The 26,362-nt window shown below is 31.8% G+C and overlaps 1 protein-coding gene across 1 annotated transcript in view; it reads left to right on the top strand.

Annotated features, from left to right (window-relative positions):
- Positions 1 to 24,796, top strand: part of mRpL28 (mitochondrial ribosomal protein L28) — a 29,786-nt gene extending 4,990 nt beyond the window's left edge. Inside the window, exons 4-8 of the mRNA XM_067273749.1 lie at positions 110 to 251; positions 9,586 to 9,729; positions 18,441 to 18,570; positions 21,886 to 21,916; positions 24,657 to 24,796. Coding sequence (XP_067129850.1) covers positions 110 to 251; positions 9,586 to 9,729; positions 18,441 to 18,570; positions 21,886 to 21,916; positions 24,657 to 24,708 — 499 coding nt within the window. The 3' untranslated portion in view covers positions 24,709 to 24,796. The remainder of the gene's footprint in view (positions 1 to 109; positions 252 to 9,585; positions 9,730 to 18,440; positions 18,571 to 21,885; positions 21,917 to 24,656) is intronic.
- The last annotated feature ends 1,566 nt before the right edge of the window (positions 24,797 to 26,362 follow it).

Genomic DNA, 26,362 nt, shown 5'->3' with positions numbered 1-26,362 from the left:
TTGTTATTTATATAAGAAAAACATAATAGTAATATCATTTTTAGAAACATAAATAAAAATCTTTCTTAAAGTTGAATGTAAATTGATCAGTTATAAATTATATTTTAAGGATTGCCCATTGGTGGATTCCACAGTTAATTCGTACAATTGTCTACAGTGAAATATTAGATAAATATATGCATGTCGTTGTTACGCCCAGAACATTGAAATTGGTTGACGATCATTATGGATTTGATAATTATATTCTAAAGGTATGTATTTACTGCTGAAATCCAAAGTATGCTAGAACTGAAATCTAAATATGGTATCATACATCAGAAATTTTCCAGGCTTAAAAAGTTGACTTATATGCTGCAATTTATGGTGAACAAATCTTGATAACATGAATTATGTATTAAGTTTAGATATTTCAGAATTTTATTGAATGAAAATTTCTTTTTGAAATAGTAATTTTATGCATATAAAAATATGTATTTTTATTCATCATATTATTTATATTCATTATGAATACAAAACAGTTATAGATGTCAATTCTATATTTCTCCCATTTCATTTGATCCACCTATATTTATATATGTAAATAGACTTATTTAGTATAGTCAACTTGCATAATTTATTAAATAAAATAAAATAAAATTTATGAAAACAAATTAATGTTCTAAATGATTTTGAAATTCCTGTATGCACTCTTCAATATGCAAACTAGCATAGGACTGCATCCATTTAAAGGGATAGATGCCTTAAACTTTAACCTCTATATTCTGAGTACAGTGGAATGGTCCACTAAAACAAGATGTTTGAATTGTTCTACAATTGGAAGTTTATCATCCTTTTTATTTGTTGATGATAAATGTATGTAAATTGTTTATGGTATTTTGTTAAAGAAAAGTGATGATGATAAACTTTTTGCATACAATTGAAGATTGAACCCATCTTTGCTTACTAGAAGGAAATCCATTCTACACAAAATAAAACATTCATTACAGTATCACTTTTTATTGTTCACTCCAAAAAGTATAAAAAATAACCATTATTGGAAATATGGTTATGTCTTGGGGTTATGGAAGTAATTTACAGTTTGGTTTAATGAATCCTGGTAAAATTTTTGTTCACTTTATCACATGAACATTAATTTTGTGACAGTGTCATTTTGCCAGGGCAACGGCAAAATTCACTTTATTGGTGTTCATTTTAAGGTGAGTTGTTGTTTATATAGTCAACTCACCTTATCAGGATCTGCCAAATTGTCAGGGTGTAAGTGAAGTTCTCCAATGATACTCCTGTAGACTATTGCATCAGTGAAGATCTTTACGATAATCTGTCTCGAGTTGGTTCCTATGACTCGAGTGTTCTTACGTTGGTTCGTAGAAAAGTACATCTCTACACTCAAATTATACACTATTTACAGTTTATTTACAATAAGTAGAATATACAAGCTTGAAAACATAATATTTACTAGATAACAACAGGTTGTGTCTTACGTGTCAGCTTAACTTTCGGGAACTATTATACTCTGGGGAAGCTTCAGTCAGCTTGTGGAGTTGGCTCAACTATACGGTTTGTCCAGTCTCCGCACTTACCCGTCCCTGAGATCGTTGTCAGAGGAGAACACTCTCTTTACGCTCAGCTGGTTACCCAAGTACCTGAGACTACTGTATTATCAGTCTCTTGGCCTTCTCCCTGTTTTTCTCACCACTCTTACTATTTAAAGAGTTTTTGGGTGACAAGTTCCAACTAATCAGGATTCTTCCTTTCATCGAAAGCTTTCCAAAACGTTGGCTCTTCTCCCGACAAAACAGCTTACCGTAACGTCCATCACTTGTTTACATTTTTTTTCTAGTAAGCTAACATGCGGCAAACACATTGCCCACCCACACACAAGTCCCATAAACAAAGACGATACTCCCTTTGTTTCCCCGACTGTTTACAAATACAACACCAGGTGGGGCCAATTTACAAGGTCGTGTCACTTTTGTCCCTACTCTGTTAAAAGTGATCCTTTACAGTATAATTCTGAATTAAAATTAATTTATTATAATTATCAAAATTATCATGAGATGATGACTTAACTGCCTATCTCAAGACAAATTACTTCCTATCTAATTATTAACTTAGTCTGCCAAATTATTGGACTATAATTACGCTGACTTATTCTGAGTTTAATTAAAATAAATCCACTTATAATTTATAGAAGTCAAAACTATTTGTAGATAAACATTTTTTGAGTTGCTGATATGCTAATAGTGAAATATTTTTTAAATTATCTTAATTTAAGAGTTTATTGTAAGTGGTTGAATTATACATATACAGTCAAACCTGTTTTTGTGCGGTCTTTTTCTGTGCGATTTTTTTTGTGCGGTATATGAAAATTTCAATCAAATTGGAACATAATTGACTCCTGTAAAATTTTTAAAAACTCTATTGGTTGTTTTCTATGACATCAGCAAGTTTTTTCATTTTTTATTCAGAAAAATTTTTTTCTCACGTTTATTTCGTCCCCTCTTATTTTAATAGCATAAAAACCATAAATATTATGTTATATTTGAACAGATGCGGTAAGTTAGCTCCCCTCCAGCTTTAGACTGCAGGTGTGAAATTTCTGGCCTTGTTAAATGAAATAACACTTTCTGCAGCTATATTTATCAAATAAAATCATTATTTAACGATTATTTTTAACTTTTTAATGTTAGATTCGTATTTAAGTGGAAATAATTAATTAATATAAAAATTAAAATTCTTAGAGGATTTTTTTCCCCATTAGGTGTTGCAGAAAAAGGCCCAAGGAGTTAAAAAAGCAATTCCTAGTTATTTCGTATGGTTTCGAGTTATTTTCTACCTGAGACTTTTTTTATGGGGTCCTTATTCACCGCATAAAAACAGGTTTGACTGTATATATATATTTATTCTGTTTTATAGAGAAAACTCTGCAATACTCACAGGAAAAACATATAAATTAAACAATTTTAAAACAAAAGTTATTAAATAAATGGGGAATGTCTTTTATTCAGATGGATTACTGAAAATTAAAACTTCATTCTTTTGAATTTTGATATGGTTAATATTTATTTAAAATTTAACATGGAAACTAATCAGATTATCAGTTACTAAATTTTGTTGTTTATCTTTCAGTCCTTTTATAAGTTTTCTTTTTGATTTTCTTTCATTTTTGTCAAATAAATATTTTCTTATCTCTATCAATCTAAGAGCTTGCTTCTATATTCAGATATACCATATTATTTTATATGCTGTGTTTTTCTGTATTAAAAAGCACTTAAGGATAGATGTTACTTCTTATAATCATTCTTGAATTTAGTTTAAAAAGTTGACTAATTTTAAGATTTGATTTACTGTTTTATGTATAATTAGATAGTACAATACTTTTTTATATACAGTAAAACATTGTTAAGTTGAACTATATTAATTTGAAGTGTCTACAGGTCCTGGGCATAGTATATAGGATATTCCATGTAATACAGTTTCATTAACCAAAATTGTTGGTATGTTTTAACTCGATTGTATTTTTTCGTGTACTCTCCATTCTTTCATATGTTTGTGATCTTTGTTTTCTCTTAATTTCATATGAATACAAACAGTTAAGATAAACAAATACTATGACTTTATGCTGAACACAACACCATGCCATTACTAATCATGTTAACATCCTTTTACTGATAGTATTACTTTAGGAGTGCCTTGGACAGGGTTGTATTCTTTACTTTTTTGCTTCTTACAGACCTTGCTTTCAAAAAGTTTGGCATTCTGATTGGAACACAAAGGAGTGCCTTGGCAACATGCTCAAAAGCACCATACAATTTTATAATCATTGTGTAAACAAATTTTTGAAAAATTGCTTAATAGTTTGAAATTTGTGGCCACAGAAAAAATTTGAGAAAACTGAGTATTAAACTCTCAAAGTCAGGAATTATTACCCCTTAAACTTAGATAGATACAGTGAAACCTCTCAAGTCAATTTTCAGAAATTTATGTCTAGAAATACTTGTTGCTAAATAATAAGTACAGAGGGAAATAGAAAGCTACAAAATGTTTTTCTTAAATCTTTAAGGGAATGTAAGACAATGAGGATCAGCTCTTTCTTCATAAACAATTACATCCATCTGTGTAAGGAAAGTGTTAACAAATAACTTGCAAATTAACACTCATAAACCTTAAAAGTCCAGTAGTAAATATTTAATAGAAAACAAACATTTTCAACTGCACTTTCGGTCTTCTTCAGGTTTAAAAACCCAGTGAGATTCGAACAAGCAAACAACAAAAATTACGAAATTATTTTCAAAAAAATGGAACAGCACAAATGGATTTTAAAGCAATGGAACACTCTAGGTGTGTGTATAAACAGTTATGCATGTGTGTTACCATGGCAATGGAATGGTGTATGTAATACAAACACAGATATAAATACATATAAATAAACAAATGAGGGTGGGGGTGTGGTTCCTAACTGTTGATGTGGGCATCCACTATTCCTTATTCACCTTTCATGCAAGAGACACATTGATGGCATCATTAGAGTTAATACAATTGGCATGTAACCTGGCTTTGTAAATTTCAAGTGCCTCCAGGTTTCGAAGGTGTTCAACACGGTGAGACAGCTTGATCGGTTTGGCCTCATGTAGGTCAACTCTTATGCTGGGGTTAGTGGAATAGGTGGATAGGGCGGTGATGTGCCTTTTTATTATCGATATCGTATTTGTGTTCCTGCAATCTTTTATTCAGAGAGCGTTTTGTGGACCTGATATAAACCAACTCCCTTTGAAACCTGTTGTCCCAGAGAGGAACCATGTATACACTTGGTGCTTGCTTTTTATTGATTTTATCCTTGCCACTGCAGAGTAGCCCATATACAGTGCTGGGCCTCATGTATGCAATCTTAGTGTTGGTATGGGAGGCAATCTCTCTGTAAATGGCTTTGATGTGGTGGTTGTACTCTACCACTGCATGAGACTGTGTGCTATTTAGGTTGTGTGTTCCATGGGTTGCTACATGTGTGTGTTAGAACTGTTGCATGCAGCTATTTGTGTGGAGTAAGTGCAGGAAAGGTTGTGTATCAGGTTCCTACTATATCTGTGCAGTACAGCTATGTTCTGAATGCGTTTTAACTCTGCCTCGGTATCTTCAGATCTGGTGTGGTGTGTGAACGCCCTTGCATGCACAGTTTCAGTTTAGGGTTACAGTAGTCATATTTGAAAGGATGATATTTGGACAGGGTTGTATTCTTTACTTTTTTGCTTCTTACAGGACTTACTTTCCAAAAAGTAAGTTTTGTGTTTTTCTTCACAAAAATATTGAAAGCATACAATAATGGCATGATAGGAATTTTGTGGAATAGTTCATGAATTAACTGTTTGAAACATCGAAGTTTCATTTTAAAAGTTGCACCAATTCTCACATGGTAAATGCTTTTTCAAAATTGATGACTTGGAAAAATGGGGGTAGTATTTTGCCCATACTACAGTAGAGAAGTGTCAACCTGGCTTCATGAACATCCTGGATGGACAGTGACTATATATCAGACAGCTGAGCTATTTGTAAAAGCTTATCTTAAAGCAGCAATACTTTTAGTTGCAAAAACAGGGATCTATCCCCCGAGAAGTGACATTTTTGAAGATCACAAGTTTGCACCTGCAACAGTCACTGAGAATCCACTCTCACCTGGGCCATTTAATCTGAATGAAAATCTAACAGACCCGTTAAATCCGACTGTTTCTATTCAAACAAATCAACCGAACTTAAACAAAATTCTCCCTTCATAACTAATAAGAGAAACCTTTTACAATGATATACAATTAGCCATGTGAACAAAACTTGATTCAAAAGGTGGTAGAAACTTACATTAAAATATTTAATGATTTTTATAAATATTGTAACTTTAATTTCAGAGTTAATTCACATACTCAAAATTACTTATCAAAGCTTACTAGATTTAACATTTTTCTATTACTAATATTAATAATCAAACTACTTTTTTGTTTGATTCTAATGTACTATCAAGTGCAATGCTCATATCATTTTTATCAAAACCCAAAAAAGTTAGCTTCAAATAAACATCTTTAACACTAAACATGCAGCTGTGGGAAAATAATGTATTGAAGCAGCAATAAAAACATTTTATTATTGTGTTTACAGTACTTCATGATATTTACATTTTTGAATATATTTATTTATGACTCTATTAAAGACAATTCACTAAACAATGCGTTAATTATAAACAAAACATACAGTAGAGCGTCGTTAATCGGAACGCCAGTAATCGGAATGGCCAGTAATCGGAACTATTTTCAGTCGGACTGTGTCGTGCTGAATCGAACATTTTTGATACTAGATTTACTTCTAAAGTATAATTTTCATGTTTTTTATATTCTTCAATATATTTATTTTGTTTGTACAAAATGAAGAAATAATTTTTAATGATACAACAGCCTCGATTATTATTATAAAAATTTTTGTTAGGCTTAAAATCGACGAAAATTCAACACGAAGCGACACGCAACGGAGAAAAATTCAACACGAAGCGACACGCAACAGAGAAAAGTTTGAACATCGGACAGGTTAATATATTTTTTCGTACAAAGTCGGTAATCGGAACAAATGACTAATCGGAACAACCCCAGTCCCCAATTGATTCCGATTTTCGATGCTCTACTGTATTAACCTTATTGCACTTTGCACTAATATTATTATTAAAAGGGCCCGCACACATTGTAACAAAGAACAAGACAAGCAGAAGGAAATAAAAAAAATAGCAGAGATTTCTGAAATGCATGGCTATAGTAAAGACTTAGTATATAAAATGGCAGACAAGTAGAGAAACCAACTCAAGGATGAATTGAATAGAACTCCAATAAAAAATATTCCACGGCAAGATACATCTCCGTACCATGTTATAATAACATACAAACACCACATGCATTCTTTGTATCAAGAAATTGAAGCGTGTACTAATACAGAAATCACTTGCAGATGTAAGCTTGATACATTCAAAATGCTTAGAAATGAGAAGAATCAAGCAGACATAAAAAGAACACTGGGGATATATAAATTCCACCCAAGGATAACAGGTTTAATAGAAACCTTGTATACATCGGGTTTACAAGATCTCTCAAACAATGCCTCTCTGAACACAAAACAGATATCGAAAAGAAGAAAAAACTACTGCCTTGGCTACATATGCCAGTGAGAATGGAATTACACCAGAACTACAACAGGCTACCATAATACGACAAACCTGCCTTATAAACCAACTTAGGAATTTAGAGGCATTGGAGATTTTTAAAGCAGATCACCAGGGCCTCTTGATCAATTTTAAAGATGAAAAACAAATCTCAAAGGCGTGGCAAGCTATGTATGCCCAGTACTATAACAAACAATGCATGCACACACATTTAAATTCATAAAAAGAAACATTTGAAATTTGAATACATTGGAGCCAAATAGAACATCACTAACACCAGAAAAAATTTTTTTTGTTTTTTCTTTTTCTTCAAAACTGCCTGAAGAAGGTCCTAGATGTGGACTGAAAACATTAGTGATAATTTTCAAAATAAGTGCAATAAGGTTAGTATGTTTTATTTATGACTCCATTATCAGGTACGGAGGATCTTCCAACTAACATAAAATTACTATATGATCAATGTTTTAACAGAAAGATTTTACATCCATGTATACAAGCATGAAATTTTCCAAATACATACTATCACACTGAAACATCCATATATACATGTTCTTCAGCATAGCAGATAATTCTTTGCTTAAACTTAGCAAGATCTGTCTGCTTGGCATTGTTCATTAAACGAAATTAAAACCAAAGTAGTGGGGGCATGTACTAAGTATATAAACTTAGTACATGCCCCCATTAGTAATTTAATACATACAATTTATCATTGTATGTATTAAATTATTTTTATTTATTACAGTACATTACCTTTTTTTTACAGTACATTTATTCATTTACATTACCTTTTTTCCATCAATATACCAGTACATTAATACCAACAAATGGAAAATTTGTCCTGGTGTCTGAACTACTGCAAAACAAACATTTTAAGTTTAAACAGACACCCACAATTGCAGTAAATAATCAGGCTATATTTGGGAAATAATAATTATAAATTACAAATAAATTTGACACTAGAGGGAGGCATTAGGCGCAATCCCTAGTGCCAAATTTATAGCCCAATTATTTATGGCAATTGTGGGTGTCTATTTGCTATGCATCAGGTTCTGGTTGATGTTTATATTTGTATATTTTAAGTTCATCTTCCAATTGAAATCACAAGTTTTCTTTTAATGGACCAAACAGATGTTTAATGTTGAAGATGCTAAATCATGATTGTAGGGGATATGTTAAAGGACTTCCCAATAAAACATTTCCAATTTTTTTCTTTGTTTACCAGCCAGTGTTTGGCCATTCATTATCCTGCAAGAAAAGCTCACCTTTTGACAACAAACATCATTTGTTGTAAATTGCTCCATAAACAGAATTTGAAACACTACAGTAGAATTCACTCATCATTGTAGTTCCTTTTGGACATAAGTCAACAATAATATGAACAGATGATCCCAAAAGATAGATACTATGATTTTGCCTACTCACAGAATAACTTTGAACTTTTTAGATTTTGAGCATTGGTTATTCAAAAACTTAATTAGCCAAAATCAACTTTAGTGAGCACTAATTTTATAAATTATGAAATTTTTACATAATAACAATTGTTTGAAATCTGTAGGCACTATGTTGAGCTATCTCATTATCACCCTAATGTCAGTTTTTATTTATTACAGTACAAATAGAAAAATATGATTAATAAGTCACAGTTCTAATGCATCAAATGCTTTGCTCTGCCTATGCACAGTAAAGCATTTGTTACATTAGAAACAGCATTGACATGGTAAGAAATGCAGCCTGAAGCAGATTTTTCAATTGTTATGACAATCAAGAAAGCCAGGGATTTAACAGAATTTAAAAGAAAAACTATATAAAACAAAGCAAAATAAATTACTACTTTCAAAAAAAGAACTTAGTTTTTACTCTAGTACTAATGTTATACTTTATTTTATATTAATTTTACTATTATATTTTTTACTTTGAATTCTACCTTTCATTAGTATTATAAATTGTAATGAAAGACAAGCGAGTGCTTGTTTTTAATAAGAAACCATAAAATTTTGTCCAATTTATCATTGTATGTATTAAATTACCTTGCTTTAATATTTTTAACTATTGTACTATAATTAAAATTAATATTTTTACTTTCTTTAAGGTGTGAAAGAATAAAAAGATAAATATCTTTTTATTCTTTCTCTAGAAAATGTGATCAAGGTTATCTGAAATTGTTCTGCCCAATTGTTTTGGATAATCAATGCTGTACCATATTTTACACTTCCCCCATTACAAAAATGTAGGAATGACATCAAATTGATGTAAAAGTTTATGCTTTTATGACAAAAAATTTACATTTAAGTATATAACGATTTACATTTGTATGCAAGCATTTAGTTTTATTACATCTCTTATTTAATTGTGTGTGTAAATATTATTATTGCTACTTTATTACTTGTTTTTAATAGACTCCCGTTCAAGATCTTAAATCACAGTTAGCTTTAGATTTGAGAAGATTAATGTTATTGACTCTAGTTCGCCGTGAAATGTATCCTGATGATCCTGAGAAACAAGAAAAAATATATAAAAAATATGAGGAATTTATTATTCCAGTAAGTATTATCTGTTTAAAATATAAATATTGCGTTTAAGTGAAAATATAGTTTTTCGTTCATTTATGTATAAATTTAAGAAATAAATAAATCGCTGCTAATTTCAGGAAACCAACTTTTAGTGTTAGTCAATATTAATTAATTAAAAGAAATGTTCTCAGTCTAAATCTGACCATCATCAGCTAAAATCTTAGATATTTAGAATAATTTAGCATAGAATATATAAACTTACCACTATCCTGACCTGAGACCTTTAATCAATGACTTACCTATAACAATGTAATAACACAATAACAATGTTGATTGTTTCTGTGACATAGTATATAAAAATAAATTATAAAACATGAATATGAAACAAACACTTGAAGAATACTTATTCGAATTGTTAAACACAAGCTCCTGTTATTAACTCAATCACTTGGCTTTTGACTCCACCTTTATTTAGTTCATCAACTAAATAAAGGTGGAGTCAAAAGCCAAGTGATTGAGTTAATAACATGATCTTGTGTTTAACAATTTGAATAAGCAATCTAGCACAACACTGTTTCTCTACGACTGACTTGAAGAATACATAAAAAATAAACTGAAAATAAATAATAACAATAACATTTATGTTTTATTACAAAGTTGCAGTAATGAACATGCATTTTTATTTTTAAAAAATAAAAATTGTAACATAATTTCAAGGAAAAATCGATAAGTTTGGCAATGCTAATCCATAATTCCTTAACAGACATGTGGTAACACTGGTGTCCTCCTCTCAGTTCTCTCTCAGTTGTAGCACTTGTTCAGTAGCGCAAAATTAGTGGCACAATTATAGTTATGCAGAGAAATAATTATCATTATTTAAAACAAATTAGTACCACGGACAAACAAAAAGCAAATAAGAGATTATTTCAAGATGTGTGGAAAGAAAAATATGGATATATTGAAAATGGTGACAAATTGATATGTATTTTATGCACAGATGTAATCAGGGGAGCCATTGATATTGGAGAGAAAAATAAAGTTCATTCAGTTGTGTTTTTTTTACAATAATTATAATTTTAATTTTTATGATTAAAGTTTAAAGCATATTGTAATTATTTTCTCAATAAAATGTATCTTATTATTTGCCAAAAAAGACTGTTTTAAAATAAAAATACTACTGACCCGAAACATCATCTTAATACACACATTTTGTTAATTTTGACCCGCAGCCAAAAAAGGTTGCCAACCCCTGGTGTAGACCCTGTCACAGGTTGTACCTTTACTGAAGAGGGATCAACAAAAATACTAATTCAAAATTCATTTAAATAAAATATCTGGGAATAAAATGGTCTTTCGAATAATTCTTGAACTTGGGTGAATGTTGGATTTAAGCATTTTGTTCTATTCTCCAGAAAATCCCCTTTTAAGTGGTGATAAAAATGAGTGATTATATCCAGCAAATATTGCTAATTTTAGCTTATCATTAATCATGTTGATGATAGTCACTCAATGATTTTTTAAGTTAATACTTTTTGTTGGATCGGTTGTTTTTGCACCTGTGAAAACCTAATGACCGGGGTCCAATCTGGAACCAATCAGATTACACTTACGTGTGGGTGCAAGATTCGGGGATGTCTTTTGTTCAGGTCAGTTAGACGAGCAGGACCCAGTTTGAACCGTTAAACCAATTCTTTGTTAGATATTAAACAGCAATTTTTACGATTAGGGATCTTTACATGCTACAGTCCTAACAGTGGCGACAAGGATTAAGGATACGGTGATGGACCCGGAATCAGTGAAATCATTTGTAAAATCATTTCTCGCAGAACAACAGGAGGCTGCACTACGTCGAGAAGAGACTTTACACAAACTTATCAAGACTAATCTACACACACATTTTCCTCATCACCGACATCATCAATGCTGTCCTCAGGAACACACTCCCTCAGTTACCGGAATTCCAACCTGATGAAGAAGACTGTTCAAAATTCGACAAGTGGATAAGTTGTTTTGAGTTCACTTTAGATTGCGCAGCACCCAAGATGGCCAACCAGGAGAAAGTCAAGTTTCTTATGACTAAACTTTCTGCGTCTGCCTTCAGTGAGTACAATAAGTACTGTATGCCAAAGTGTATTACGAACTTCGACTATGAGGAAACCACTTTGCAACTTCGCCAACTTTTTAGCAAGAAATGTTGGATCTTTGCAGACCACTATGACTGTCTGCACATTGCAATTGAAGACTTCCACCATTTCTCAAACCAAGTGAGAGCAGCCCGACAATGATATAACTTTCGTGCTCAGACAGAAGAACAGTTCTTTTGTCTCGTTGTTCTCACTAGACTAAAGTCAAAAGCCCAAGAGTCATTGCACTTGAATTCTCCAGAAGCTTAACTCGGATGGAGAAAACGTTACATACGATGACATGATGAACGACTGTGAAGCATTTATAGAGATGCATTCCAAAAATAAGTTGTATGAAGAAACAGAATATCTTGTTAATAATCTCCACGCCAAGAACCCACCTAAAGAAGAAAAGACCAAGAAGGCAAATCGTCTATCGAGTACTTGCAAGTGATGTGGCGAGTAGCATTGGTACAAAGACTGTCCACACATACGGTACAAATGCCAAAAGTGCAGTTGCATAGGACATTTGGAAAAATTATGTCGACGACCACAAAAGAAAAAGCAAGTGTGCTTTGCCAGGGTAGGAATTATCCAAAATTTTGTAAACTCCTGCCGACTGCTAAAAATGAGGATTGAGGTTAATGGACATCCAATCAACTTCTATCTCAACAGTGGATCTGAAATTAACATTATCAGTGAAACAACATACGATGCCATCGGACGACCCACACCCCAGCCTTGTACAGAATGAACCAGATCTTATAATGGAAGTACTATTTTTCCACCATTCTTAGGGAAGGAACACACCACCTTCTGTCACAATGACGTCTGCAAAGAACCATTCTAAAAGAATAATATTGTTACACTTCATGCCAACGTACAGTAATGAATGATTGACACATCGGTGTTGCGGCGATACAAACGGTGATTTGTAATACTTCACATGTACTCGCAAGCACTCTCAACAACTTACAGTTGTCATCTTCAGGCGAAAATCGAATACTGTAATTTTCAAACAAATTAGCTTTTTAACGGACTATTTAAATTACGTAAAGCACGTGGATGGAATTCCTTAAACATATTAAAAATCGCGATAACTATTATAGACGTAAAAACATGCCGTGATGACGTAATACCCCAAAATATATAAAATATAGATAGTGGTGCTGTATTTGGCTGTGGTGTGCCTGATAAAGACAATTTATAATTTAGATTATTTAAACGATCTAAATAAAGATAAAGGACGAGAGATTTAATAGGGATCTGATCTACATAGGATCAACGAAACGCTCTATGGAAGTCAGGGTTAAAGAACACGAGGCGGATATAAAATACAACAGAGCTACCACGTCGCTTGCAGTGTACGCTTCTGAACCGGGCATTAATGTGGACTTCGCGGGGGCCACGCTAATAACTAAAACGACTCGGATGGAACACCTCAAATGGCTGGAAGCGATAGAGATACATAAAGCGCAAACTAAAACAACATGCATTAATTCACGCGACGAGATAACTCTTTCGCTTGCTTGGCAAACTTTATTACAAGAGGATGCATAAAGATTTATTTGGGTCCGATAACACATGAAATCATGTGACCCAAAGATAAAAAAGAATAAAAAGATTAAAAAGAATATGATACAGTACGACAAGGAGCACGACAGATATAGCGCATGCGCGATGGTCATCGCGCTTTCGAACTATCTTCATTTGAATTTGTTCTTAAAAGATCGGAACGCAGTTTTTTAAAAATAATAGAATCCAGCAGTTAACCTGAAGAAGGACACGGAAGGCGTCCAGAAAACGTTCGTTGAATTGAATTTATTTATTTCACACCGGTCAATAGGCACAAGTGAGTTCGATTTATATTTTATACACCCCGGTGTGTAGGATGAGGATATACTTAGGCTACATCATTCATAAGGATAGATGCCACCCAAACTCTTCTAAGGTCAATGCTATCATTGATATGTCACCGCCAACAGATCTCTCCACACTTCGCTCATTTCTCGGTATGGTAAACTACTATCAAACCTTCATCCACAACGTGCATCAAATTTACCAACCACTAGACGAATTACTCCAGAAAGACTGAAAGTGGTAGTGGTCAAACAAATGCCAATGGGCCTTTTGGCGCATCAAGGAAATTCTCAAGTCCGATTTACTTCTTACACACTATGATCTGACCATTAGATATCGTTGTCACAGCCGATGCATCAAGCCTAGGTCTTGGTGCCATCATCCAACATCGCCTGCCCAACAGATCAATTAAGGTTATTGCTCACTCTTCTCATGCATTCACTCTAGTTGAGAAGAACTATAGTCAAATCGAAAAAGAAGGTCTTTCACTCATCTTCACCATTCACAAGTTCCACAAGATGATTTGTCACAACTGTGCATGGACTACTCAACAGGTCTCAACAATCTCTCCAGCTCAATCAGCACCCCTTTCCACTTCCAGCAGCTGCCTTCTCCATGCTCAATGGTGGTTGAATATTCTCACAAATAGACTTTTCTGACACCTATTTGCAAGTGGAACTCAAGGACACATCCAAGAAACTCTGCAATATTGCAACACACCGTGGATTCTACAAATTCCAATGTCTTCCATTTGGAGTGAAGTCTGCTCCAGGCATCTTCCAATTGATCATGGACTCCATGATCTCAAGACTATCATTTGCCTTTGCATATAGTCATTGCTAGTGGCAACATGGACGATCATCACCGGCATCTCCATGAGATGTTCCATTGCATCCACAACTGTGGGTTCTGAATCCAACCGGAGAAGTGCACATTCTTCAAGGATTCCACATGTTTCTCATGGATCACAAACCTCTCCTTGTCATCTTTGGCAACAAGAAAGGTATTTCAACGTACACTGCCATCCATTTGCAGTGCTGGGCAGCAACTCTTCTTGGATACAACTTCAAGATCAAATACCAGAAAACAAGCAAATTTGGGCAAGCTGATGTTTTGTCACGCCTCATCACCGCTCAACACCATTACAGGATGAAGAAATGGTCATGGCAACCATCCAAGTCGAGATAGACCTTACAACCATATCTCCCAACTTCCAGTAACCTTCGACAAACTGAGCGAGCAAACAAAGAAGGATCAACTCCTTGAAACAATCAGGCACTATATCACTTCAAAGTGGTTGAATGTCGACAAGCTTCAAGAGTCCTCTGACTGGGCTCATATCCAGCAATTCTATCGTTGACACAACGGACTCAGTGTTGAAAAGGGATGTCTCCTCTATAACGAATGCATTATCATCCCCACAGTACTGCAACATAGGGTTCTCAAACTTCTACATAGTGGACACTCTGGCATTTGGCACATGAAATCCCTAGCTTGTAACTATGTTTATTGGCCAAATATAGACCTTGACATCGAGTCAATCATGCGACAGTGCTCTCTGTGTATCGCAGCAGCCAAACAACCGGTAACTTCCAAACTATTCTCTTGGCCAAAACCTGCTACCCTGTGGCAGCATATTCGCAGGACCTTACCAGGGGAAAAGTTTTTTCGTCATGGTGGATGCCTATTTGAAGTATCCAGAAATTATCAGCATGAACAAAACTACATTGCTCGCATTGATCAGCATACTGCAGAAACTCTTTATTCATCATGGACTGCGAGAAGTTCTTGTCAGTGATAACGGAACGCAGTTCAGCTTGTATGAATTTAAAAGATTCTGTGACCAACATGGATCCAAAAACATATTTTAGCCTATCATCCACAATCCAACGGACAGGTGGAAGGATTTGTAGACATACTGAAGCAAGCTCTCCTTAAGTTAAAAGGGGAGGGAAATATACAACACACTTTGGACATATTTCTGGAGACTTATTGAATAACTCAGAACTCAGCTCTACAAGACAGCAAATCTCCAGCCAAATTCTTCTTCGGACACAAGATTCGAACATCTTTCAACCTATTGTTGCCACCAAAATATCCAACAGAACGTGACATCAGAATGGAGAGACAATTCAACCACAAACATGGAGCTTGAAAGTGAAATTTCGCAACTAAAGAGCTTGTCTTCGCACGACATTGACGCTCCCAAAATTGGCAGCTGGGAACAATCAAATGCAAAACCAGAAACACCATATACAAAGTAGAAATGACCAATGGATTGACTTGGTGATTCCACACCAATCAACTCATATGGAGACAATCTTCTTGACCACAGCTTGAGAGTGACCCTTTCGCTGTCATTGTGGAAGCCTTCTCCATCCCACTACGTCCCGCTCCGACTCAAGACTTAACTTATCCAGTTGAGAGAGTGTCACAGCAGGACATTGAGTCCCCGCCATTCAAGAGACCATGCACTGTCAAGGAAATATCTCCTGAGATATTAGCACCACAGCCTCCACATTGATCAGCCCGCACTCGAATCCTGATTGGACAGCTTCAAATCAACCCTTCTCAAAAGAACTATTACATGGCATAAACTGCCAATTCGGCCGGTTTTTCTTTCTTAAAAGGGGATGTGTTGGGTCAGTTGTTTTTACACATATGAAAACCTAATGACCAGGATCCAATCTGGAACCAATCAGGTTACACGTACATGTGGAGCGAGATTTGGGGATGTCTTTTGTTCAGGTTAGTTAGACTGGCATGATGTGACTGATGTCCAATCTAAACCATTAAACCAACTCTTTGTTAGATATTAAACAGTGAGTTTTACGATTAGAGATCTTTACATGCTAAGATCCTAACATTTTTCATCATACTTTCATTGAGATTTTTGTTGTTTTTATAGCAAATAAATATATTTTCAGTTCCTTTTGTCTTTTCCAAAACCAGTTTTCTCCCTTTAAAGTGGGAGTCCTGGATCATAGAATAATAGGACTAGGGTTTTCATTTTTGCTGGTTCCAGGATTTTGGGAAAAAAATGAACTGTTTCCCAGAATTTCAGGATATAATTAATTATTTTCAAGATACTATGATACGCTTCTTGTCTAGTCTTTGTATTACCAATATTTTATCATTGTTCTTTTATTAATTGTCGCAATTTTACTGTATATTTTTTGTAAATGTGCTAACATCAATCTCAAAATTATTTATTGTACAACATGCTGAAAAGGGACTTAAGGTCCAAAATGCATTCATTTTTGAAATAATAAAGTGATTTTTCTAAGGCTAATCTTGATGTCCTGTGGTGGTGTAATAAGTCTAGCAATAGAGAAAGGCCATTTAGTGCTTCCAGCTAATATTTTAAGATATAAAATAATCTTAAAATTGAATGATATAATTATTTTTCATTTTTAAGTAACTTAATACAACCTGCAACATCAGAAATAATAATGAATAATGCTGTGTAAAATATGTATAAAAAATTACTTTTGAATTACATAGAAATTTTCACAAATAGAAAAAATTTATTAAAGTTTGTTGAAAATTGCTTACAACAAAAATGCCTTTGAATTGAGTTGAAAATTTAAAGAAAAAATGAACTTACAAGGGGAGGGCACGACCTGGAAATTCACTTCAGGATGAGACTTGGTATATAGGTAGTACTCCTTTAGGATGTTCAATCCTAAAAACAAGAAAGCGCAATGGCCAGCCAATTTTAAGAAAAAGGCCTTTAAAAATTCCAGCTCAGCTTATGTACTAATAAGTTTCACTAGGTCAGGCAGCTGCTGAGCAGCTCAGTCGACATCGTTCTTGGCTACTGCCAAGTTGTTCAGGGTTCAAATCTCTGGTCTCGATTAGTATTTTTTTTTTTTTTTTTTTCTTTCTAAAAATTTTTAAAATAAGTATTTTGAATATATATAAATATATTAAAATTTTATTATAATAAATAATTTCATTTAAAAAAATGTTTAACACATATTACATGTCATTTTAATTATAATAATACAAAATAATTAATAAGTGTATTAATAATCATCATCAACTATTGGTAAACTGATAGTATCTTCATTCACAGACATTTTACTGTAAAATATTGAAACTATTTGTATTATGGTGTGATATATTATGGAACAGTATGATCTCTTCGAAATCCAAAAGTAAACTGACACTCCAAATATCAGGTCAGTCCATAAGTCCATGCACATTTTTATGACCTTGAGAAAAATCGTGTTTTGCTGTTGAAAATGTCAGTCTAATGTGATACTTTTCACATTAGACTGACATTTAAAGTCCCAAGTTACACATTATAAAGTCCCAAGGATTAATTTACTTAAGTAAATTAATCCTTGGGACTTTATAATTCATGTAAATATGTGAATTACTATGAATTCCCAAATTTCCACCAGGAATCTGAAAATGGGTATAAATACAACAAAGAATGACCTGAGTGATGTTTTAAAAAATTTCAATACTATGTTGTTGACGTGAGATCCTCAAAGAAAAAGTTGACGTCAAATGTATAGTGTATATGTGTTTTTAATATTATATCGCTGGTTTTTAATGAACTGTTTGTTTCTTCATGTTATTAATCATCTGCATCTGGTTGGAATGTTGAAAAAGGATAAAGACTTTAAAATGACCCAAAATTATAAAAGCATATTAATCCTTGGGATTTTATAATTCATGTAAACATTAAAATGTATTGTCAGTTAAGAAAACTTTAGTAATAAGTTCTAATTAAACTTTTTCTTCCAGGAAGAAGAAGCTGAATGGTTTGGTCTTTCCCTTAGAGATGCATTTGAAAAACAAATAAGTATAGAAAAGAGTGTGAAACCTGTTCCTTTAAAACTAATCTACAGAAAAGAATTGTTTGAAAAGTTAAAAGGTATAGTTCGTGATTTAGATATTTTTTAAATTATCTGTATTTATTCTTAAAATATTTTTTGCATAAAATGTTCATTATTCCTTTTTTTTAGCAAGCATAATAATATAAAGTTTTTATTTAACATATTCAAAACTGTTAATTAATAAAAGTGAGCATTGATTAAATTAATTTTTACAGTAAAATCTCATTAAGTTGAAGAGGTAAAAAAGTTCCAACTTTTGAGTTAACAAGTTTAATATCTGATTTACTCAAATTTTTCTGTGACTGTAAATTTCCCATTACTGTCATTTCTCAAAAATCAGTTCACAGAATGATTAAAAACTTGTAGAGTCGAAAATAACACCTAAATTCAAACTTTTCAGCAAATAATGCTAAAATTGGATCAGGAAAGCTGTAATATTGTTAATTTCTTAGACATCAAGTTACTGATAACAAGTTCAACACTACAATTTACCGCAAAGGTACTTAGCCCCCTATTCATACCTGCCAATTCAGCAGGCCCATGGTCATATAAAGCATCTGCATTCCGCGCACTAGTAGCCAGAGCCTACTCCCATTCTAAGAATTGTTAGATACCAACAAGGAACTGGAGCATCTCAAACAGGTAGTGTCCAATCATGGATATGGCCGCACTTTTATCGACAATCTAGCATACAAATATCTGGCTCAGTCATCTAGCAATGTTAACAAAGTCAAGAATGAGAAATATAACATTTAGACTGGTAAAGAAAAGAGATTGCTTATTTTACCATGTTGATTAATTTATCATTTTTTCATCTCTGTTATAAACTGAATTACTCATTACAAAAAAAAGCACTTCTATTAAGTCAGCATTCACTGAAGCTCTTACATCATATTTAATAATTTTAAGATCAGAAAGTAAACGCTCTGCTGAAACTTGGTTGGTGACAATGCTGTGACAATCAATGTTGTATTTTGGATAATGTCTGGATAGTGCAGTATTGCAGTTTTAACATCTAAACTTGAAGAGGAGTCAATGTGATTTATTTTTTCCAGTGCATAATAGAATATCATCATCAAATTTTGTAAGATTTCCTTTTCTGTCTGTACTCATATTAGAACTCAATCTTAATTTTGAGGGTAGAGACGCGTTTTATAAAAAAATAAAAAATAAAAAACTAGCAGATGAGTCAGATGTTGCCCATGCAAAAAGTAACAATAACAAATATTAAGATATTTAGATTATAGTCGATTTTACCCATTTTCAGTGGGTACAAGAATTAGGTCTTCTTTCTTTCGAGACTAATTAGAGAATTTTTAGATGGGTCTAAAAGAATGTTTGATTTTTCACAAAAACGCAAAATACCGTATCTAAAATAGTACAGTAGAAACAGAGTTCTTCAGGATAATCCTCAACCCTCTCTTCCCTGCTAGAGGAATTTTTTGAAAAATCCTTTTTTAGTGTGCATTCTTATGTTGTATCCTAACTGTGTACCAAATTTCAACTCTTAACTGTTTGAACTCTGAGCTTATCATTATTATTATTACAGTATTATTGTTATTGTTATTATTAACCCATCTCGATTATATTATAAGATTGTGAATGCTAATAATGAGTAAAATATTCATTAAATCCGACCACACTGGAGATATGACACATGACCCCTTCTATGTCTCTACCCTTTAATAGCATTAATGCCCTTTATACACATGCTACTGTGCCAAATTTTGTTTCTTAAACTTTACTCATTCTGAGATATTGTTTAATAGTTCAGAACAGAATAGAGAAATTAAACAAATTAGACGCCAAGATACGTGCATGGACATGTGAATTTTTCCCTTTATTTGACATTTTTTGGGTTCAAGAGATCTCCAAACGTATAGATTTGCAAAAACTCTGAGAGTCAAATGTGACATGATTCAATACTTTTTCGTTTTTTATATACATAACAAGTTGGGAAAGTAAAAAGGAGTCGGAGTTAGGGGATTTTTGACAACTCTGACTTCACAGCCCTGGAATATTCTAAGTTTTCTGTTAAGAATATTGTATTCAGTGAAATATTTGAAAATTAATACATAAAAAATCTGAAATTCAAATAATTTTCAAAAATTCTTTATTTCTTTCACAAGTGATTTTGTAAACTTAAGGAAGAAAAGATGAATAGCATTTATGAAAATATTTAGAGATTTTATTCAGTGTGAATGAGATTCAAAATTTTAACGACTTTGATGTCAAACTATAATAATTGGCAAGACATATTCTGATCAAACTGAATATTTAATGGGTTCTGGCCAGTTTTATAACCTTAACTATAATCATTTAGTTTTAAATTTATAATATTATCAGTTATGTTCTTCTGTTTATATAACAATACATTTTTGTTTTTCTTCCTTTTATTACAAATTTTGTAATGTATTTATTATATAATTTAAGTACTGTCTTAAATATACTAAAATCGTTAAATATAAGAATTAATTGTCATCATCAAGCAAACAAATGTTAGGCCTTAGGACCTGTTATGGTCTCATCCCATCCCCACATGAGATTTGTAATTTAAAATTTCCCTGCAATATGTTACCGTAGTCATTCTATATATATTTTTTGGATTATAACAATCAGCATACGTTTGAACTTTTAATTTAAACATATATCTTATTTGGTGTTACTGAAATAATTTCATAATATGAAAAATACTAGTACCAACAATTTTGCAGAAATTCTAGTACAAAAATTTCAATATTGGAATCCCTACTTATTTTATGAAAGTGTATTTTAAATTCATTATTTAATTTTTTTGTTTAAAAAAGTCATACATTTTTGTGTTTATCATTAGTTATTTTAATATAATAGAACTACAATTAACTAATAAGTTCCACATTATCTGAGATGAGCCTAAGTGAATACACTACATTTTTATACTGTAATTCATAAAAGAAAGTTTAAAACAATAACATGTATAAAATGATATGTCTGTTATCTTTTATCATTTAACTTCAATATGACACATATCATTCATATAAATACCTACAACATTACAATAGTTAGAATGATAAGTTATATATATATTAGAAGTATAATAAATAATGTAAAAAGTTTTGTTCTTATATATGATTAAATTTACTAAAGTATAAAATAAAAGTGCTACCATATAAATCTGTATTAATTTTTAATCCAAAATGTTATGGCTGTCCATTTAATCCAAGTTTTCAGTTGTCTAAGGTAGCACCAGTCCTTATTATTCCAGATAATCAGGTTTCTAATGTATTATATAAATTTTAAAACTATTTTAACTAAAATTTTTGGGCTGTAGTTAATTATGTTTTGTCAGTAATAGATTCTATATTTTAAATCAGAAATGAAAATAGAAGAGGAAGCTTCAAAAGAGTGAGTATTTCATTTCATTTTTTTATTTTATTAATTAAACAGTTTTAAAACATCATTGCTTAGTTTTGGTTATATTTACATATTATTGCTTGGTAATTGTAATAGAAAAATATAAATTGGTAGAAAAAAAGATGTGTTTGTGTTCGTTCAATCTTATAAAAATACTTTCTTTTATTAAATAACATAAAAACCTTTTTTTATTTTTATTCTTTTGTAAAATGACAATGAAGAATAGAATTTTGATAATAGTAATAGAAAAGTTGTCCCTGAAGACGAGAACAAACAATACAGTTGTTTTTTTTATTTTATATCATTTTTAAAAATATTTAAGATTAACAACAATAGTTTTAAAAAGTTTTTTAGTCTTTCTAATCACATTTAAATCAGAGAGAATATTTGAAATTAACCAATTTGAATTCTTTTTTTATTTATTTGAACAAAAACATTATAATTAATTTTTTAGAGTAACATAAACATCGCAAAAAATTAACTTTTATGTTTTTATTTACTTTGTAAATATTAATGAATATATCAGAAGATAGCAGTCAATATTGACTGCTGTCTTCTGCTTATTTCATTGATATTTTGATACGATTTGTTAAATTCTGCCAAAAATTTGAATAACTTTTTACATCAGAATTTTTATTAAGTTAACACTATTGTTATAGTCTGGTACAATGTTATTGTCTATATCCTGTACATATCTTGCTTTTGATATATATTAGCTAAGCACAAATGCATGAGAGTGTAGGTAATCAGTGGTGGGATATTGAATGATCTAATCATCATGGGACCAAATCAAATCTTAGTTACTATGAAAGATTTCAGTACAGTTTAAATTAGAAAGAGTATCTCAAAATTAGTAAAAAATATTTTTTGTCTGGTTAAAATATTTGAAAAGATGTGGTTGGATATTGTCAAAAAATAAAAATAAAACGGATGGGTGTTTCTCAACGTGGTCTTGAGAACACGAAGCCATGCAGAAAATTCAGATTTTCTTACATCACAGCTGAAAATTATGAGTTACTTTCTGCCAGTTTTGGTTCCAACAACAACAAAACCATGTGTGATTAATATTTCAAATATGTTGCATAAGACATTTCTACTTTACTGTAATTAATTGCTGATTTTTAATATAAGGTTTTAAACTTTTAATCTCCATAAAAAAAATAAATAAGAGATTTTGTAGTTTTTATTTTTAACCTTCTGGAAATGAAACTTTATAACATACAACTCTGTTGTTTGATGTTTTAATATATTTCTAGAATATAATATAATATAACTAATATCGATAATAGTAGTAGTAATATAGCCCATATAGTTTTATAAATGCATTTCGTCCAAAAATCAGATTGCTTGTATATATTTATACACAATAAATTATAACTGAACTAAATTTGTTTTAATTATTACTTTAAGGCCAAAGTCCATAAAGTTAGACTAAAACAAATGAATCAAATTATAAATCATAAATTTAAAAATGTTTACTTACAAGCTAGACTCCAACCAAATGCAAATTCTATCGGGCTAGATATGGCTAAATACTAAATAAATTAAGCAGCCAATTTGACACTAGAGGAATGTTATCTGCACGGTAAGCAGGAGTTGTGGGTTCGAGGCCCACTCTGGGCTAATTTTTTTTTCTTCCAGTAGTTCTAAATTATTTAAATTAATTAATTAAATATTATAATTATTAAATTTAATAAGAGATGGCATCTAACGCTTCCCTCTAGTGCCAAATTGGTTGCTTAATTTATTTAGTATTTAGCCATATCTAGCCTGATATAATTTGGCATCTGGTTGGAGTCTAGCTTATATTATAGTATATCAGGTTTAGCGATGTTATTTATATATATGTTTACAGTAGAGCATCAATTATCTGACTTAATTGGGGACGGGTTGGTCGGATAACTGAAAAAGTCGGATAACCAAAAAGTATGAAGAAATACATTATTAGTATAGTGTATTAGGCCTGGTTTAAATACTAGCCTCCCTTTCATGGTCAAGCCAGTGCTGCCAGCTAAAACATGCAAAAATTTAACAAAAATATTTTAGTAGCCAAGACACAACCAAATATTGTAGCACCACATCACTACCGGACATTTGAATTTGTCGACTAGAACGCGGTCGGTTAATCAGGGGTCGGATAATCGATGCTCTACTGTACTTACACTCGTAAACTATGAGACTTGTCTAATTTGAAGTGTAACATTACAGCAAGAAATTAGTAACTTTTGATGATAACTATAAACCTAAGAATTTTATTAAAAATTTCAATCAATCATCATGCACTTTTGGCAATTATATATTGGATTAAAAATCTGACTGCAAAATGTTTTCTCTTGTGTATAAATATATACTCAAAAAGCTTTTTAAATATTTCATTGCTTTTTTTTTATCTGCATTGAGCAGAAACAGTCTTTCATTTCCACGAAATGTGTTTAGAGAGTACAATAATAGTGAATTACCAATGATCGCCTTAAATATCGGGCTATAATCTGGCTAATTAAATGATTGATATAAAGCAATTTGTTACTAGAGGTAGATGCTAGGTGCCATTTCATAACTAAATTGATAATTATAATTTAAATAAATTATTAAATAAATCTAGAACCTTCTGGAAGCTTCCTAATAAGTTGTAGATTAACAGTTCATTCATTATAAATTACAAATTTAGATGTTGGTTTAGTGATAATATTTGTTTTAAACCTGCATTAATACTGAGTTTTTATTTAATCAGATCATCATCAGGTTCCTGGATATCTAATATAAAGCTATTTGGAAGACAGTAAAGATCAATCAAGAACAGATTTGCATTTTGTGAAAATAATCAGTATTGTACATATTTAAAATAAAACATTGATATTAGTTAAAATATAACATGAAGCATTTATTTACATCTCTGTACATTTTCAAATTATATAATTGATATGTTTTCTCACTGAATCGATAAAAATTTTAAATATTCTGAGAAATTTAGAATAAAAAGATGAATTGCATGTTTATTTACTAATTGAAAGTCAGGTTAAACAGTCAATTGCACTTTTTAATACATTATCTACCCTTGCTACTTTTTCTTTTTTTCCTACATCTGGACTTGTCACGAAAATCTTCATGTCCCGAACTGTCTATCTCGGTCTCCGAAGATCCAGAACTATCAGATGAGGAGGAGGAAGAGGAGGATGAAGAAGAAGAACTGGAATCTGTGGAACTTGATGTCGAACTTGTTTCACTATCAGACTCACTACTATCTTCTGAAGAACTAGCAGAGTTGAATGATCTAAGTCTGAAATTAATTAATTATTATTATTATTATATATCATTGTGACCAAATACACAATAGGATTTGTTGGCATGGTTGAAGAGTATAAAATAATCTGAACTAACTTACACCATATTTCATTGCACAGAATTATATTTTACTACATAACCATTCAGTGAGCTTTTTATTGGCAGCTGAATTGTAAATTATTAATAAATATTTGAAGGCCAATAAAGATAAATGCTACTTGTTATTATTATTACTTTAAAATTTTACATTTTACAGATCCTTACTAGCAATGGTGGACTATTTGGGAAAATTCCACTAGGGTGTTTGCTTGGTGGCCATTTTTTTACTTTAATATACAGTATATTATATTCACTTAATAAAATATAAATGCTATCTATTGTATTACATTAAAAAAAAGTGTTCTAATTTAGGCTGTAAGGCACCATGGTACAGCCCCTACAAAGAAAAGTCCAGTTCACAGCAAATGTAGTTTATTACTTGAAATTTTAAAATGGCTAGCTCTGATTTTGATGTGGGCCATCATTGACATTCAGTTCACTATGATGATTATTTTTTAATTTCTAATTTGAAAATATCTGATCAAACTTGGGCTATAGACTGCCATAATGGAACCTAAATTGAACTAATGCTTTTTTTTTCTTTTTTCATCTTGTGGGTACTTCTTAGTACCCACAAGATGGAAAGAGGTTCTTTCTATCAAGTCCATTGTGCGTTGGTCAGGTCATGATAAAGATAGCTGGGTGGTGAGGGATGGGAGCCTGATGTATCTGGACAGAACCCCAGGAATTTTTGGAAGTTATTTTCATTTGGATTCAATTCTAGATTCCAGAGCAGTGGGCTGACACCTTAACCATTTTAGTCATCTAGTCAAAGATATATATACTTCTGTTATATGGAGCTATATCTATATTTGATTTATGTTCCAGGCCAAAATTTGTTTCCAGACCAACATTGCTTACTAGTATGCCATTATTTTCCTTATTTCACTTAACTATGTGAATATTAAGATGTTAATATTACCAGAAATAAAATTTCATATCACAAATTCCATATTTTATTTTAATGATGATAAGCCATGAGCATTGCAATTTCCATTATCAATGCAATTAATCATATTAACCTCTTTAACAAATTCAGATCATTACCCTCTTAAT

Source organism: Centruroides vittatus, unplaced genomic scaffold, assembly GCF_030686945.1.
Source record: "Centruroides vittatus isolate TY-2023 unplaced genomic scaffold, ASM3068694v2 contig_487, whole genome shotgun sequence".
NCBI lineage: Eukaryota > Metazoa > Arthropoda > Arachnida > Scorpiones > Buthidae > Centruroides > Centruroides vittatus.
This window is presented reverse-complemented; position numbering and strand designations above follow the sequence as displayed.